The sequence below is a fragment of the Vicia villosa genome, linkage group LG5 (assembly GCF_029867415.1).
Source record: "Vicia villosa cultivar HV-30 ecotype Madison, WI linkage group LG5, Vvil1.0, whole genome shotgun sequence".
Lineage (NCBI taxonomy): Eukaryota > Viridiplantae > Streptophyta > Magnoliopsida > Fabales > Fabaceae > Vicia > Vicia villosa.
In genome coordinates, this window is record NC_081184.1 from 41,227,972 (window position 1) to 41,229,668 (window position 1,697).

The 1,697-nt window shown below is 25.3% G+C and overlaps 1 protein-coding gene across 1 annotated transcript; it reads left to right on the forward strand.

The window, feature by feature from the left end:
* Positions 1 to 768: 768 nt before the first annotated feature.
* LOC131606558 (agamous-like MADS-box protein AGL61) lies at positions 769 to 1,281 on the forward strand. Its single transcript, XM_058878764.1, has one exon. It carries the CDS (start codon positions 769 to 771, stop codon positions 1,279 to 1,281), a length of 513 nt encoding a protein of 170 aa, XP_058734747.1.
* The last annotated feature ends 416 nt before the right edge of the window (positions 1,282 to 1,697 follow it).

Sequence of the window (1,697 nt, forward strand, 5' to 3'; positions counted from 1 at the left end):
TTTTTAATTTTTAAATATTTCATTCAACTTAGAATATATGGACAAACATGCCATATCTCTTTTAAAAATTGAAATTTTATATGATTGCTACATTTTTATTTATTTATATAAATTAGATATTTTCTACCAAAAATTACTATTCTCTGCCCAATTAGACTAATTCTTCAAATACGGAATACGGAATTCATATTCAAAATTCTTGTTAATGTTAAATTAAAATGGTCTGATCTTAATTGGATAACTAAGAAGAATTCAAATATAAATATGCTAAAAATATATGTTTTGTAATAATTTATTTCTGTATTCAATAATCTATCCCATGCAAATTAAATATGACAGTTGAATTGCGTGTAATTTTTTAAAAATGATTAATTAAAATGATTTAAATAATACAATTAATATTATTTATTAAAACACTTTTATTATTATAGGTAATACAACAGTTAAGTAAAATAAAGATATATATTTTGAGAAAAAAATGCTGCAGTAAATCTAAACTAATAATTACTATTAAAAACATGCAAAAACGAATACGTAAACCATTTATATGAAACATATCCCATGTCAAATTTGAAATTCACCTCGAATTAAAACCATTTTGATACAAAATAGAATATAAAAGTTTGGTCAATACATAAAATTAAAATTAAATGCCAATTTAATTCATAATAGAGAAATTGTAGGAACTTATTTTATGACACTATAAAACCAATACTGTTCTTTCCTTATAAATACAAGTTTCACATTTTGTAATACTAAAATTGCACCATGAATACAATTAACCAAAGAAAGAAAACCATGGGACGCAAGAAAATCGAAATCAAAAAAGTCGAAAAAGAAGCCTACAAACAAGTCACATTCTCGAAACGAAGATCTGGTTTATTCAAAAAGGCTTGTGAACTTTGCATCTTATGTGATGTTCATCTCGATATCATTGTGTTTTCGCCTGCGGATAAAGTATTCTATTGCGGTTTCAATCAACCGAGCACTGACGCGGTCCTTAAAAGTTACATCCGTGGAACCACGGAGTTTGAGGATCAGAAGTTGGTGGGAGATTCTTTGTTATATGAAGAGTATAATAGGGAATATGAAAAGGCACTAAAGATGTTGCAAATGGAAAAGAAGAAACTTGCAGATATTGAGAATTTGACTAGGGATTCTAATAGAGTTGGATGGTGGAATGATTCTATTGATGATATGAGCAGTGAGCAACTTGAACATTTTATGATGTCGATTTTTGAATTAAGGAAGAACTTGCTGAAAAAGAACATGAACATCTAATGATGTTTTCTATGTAACGAATAAATTTTTTTGTTTGTTTGTTATTATTCTTTCCTTTGTACTTTGTATACTTTCATTAAGTTTTGTGCATTGAAAATTTAATTTGTGTCTTTTTCTCATCCTATGTACTTATTTGAATCTTGTTTATTTATATTAATGTCTAAACAGAAATATAATTTTTATTTAATTTTGATTTTATAGTAAATTTTGTGATATGGATTTGATTTTATCTGATTTTTTTCTTAATTTTAAATTTTTAAGTTAAATTATTTGTCAATTAAATTGATATGTGTTTTTTTTTTAAAGCAAGAATAATATATTAACTCAAAGTCAAAGATACACAAATAACAAGGACTCCCCTAACAAAAAAAATTACACTTCTATTGAAATCTAGCTTAAGTAAAACAATGAGTTAT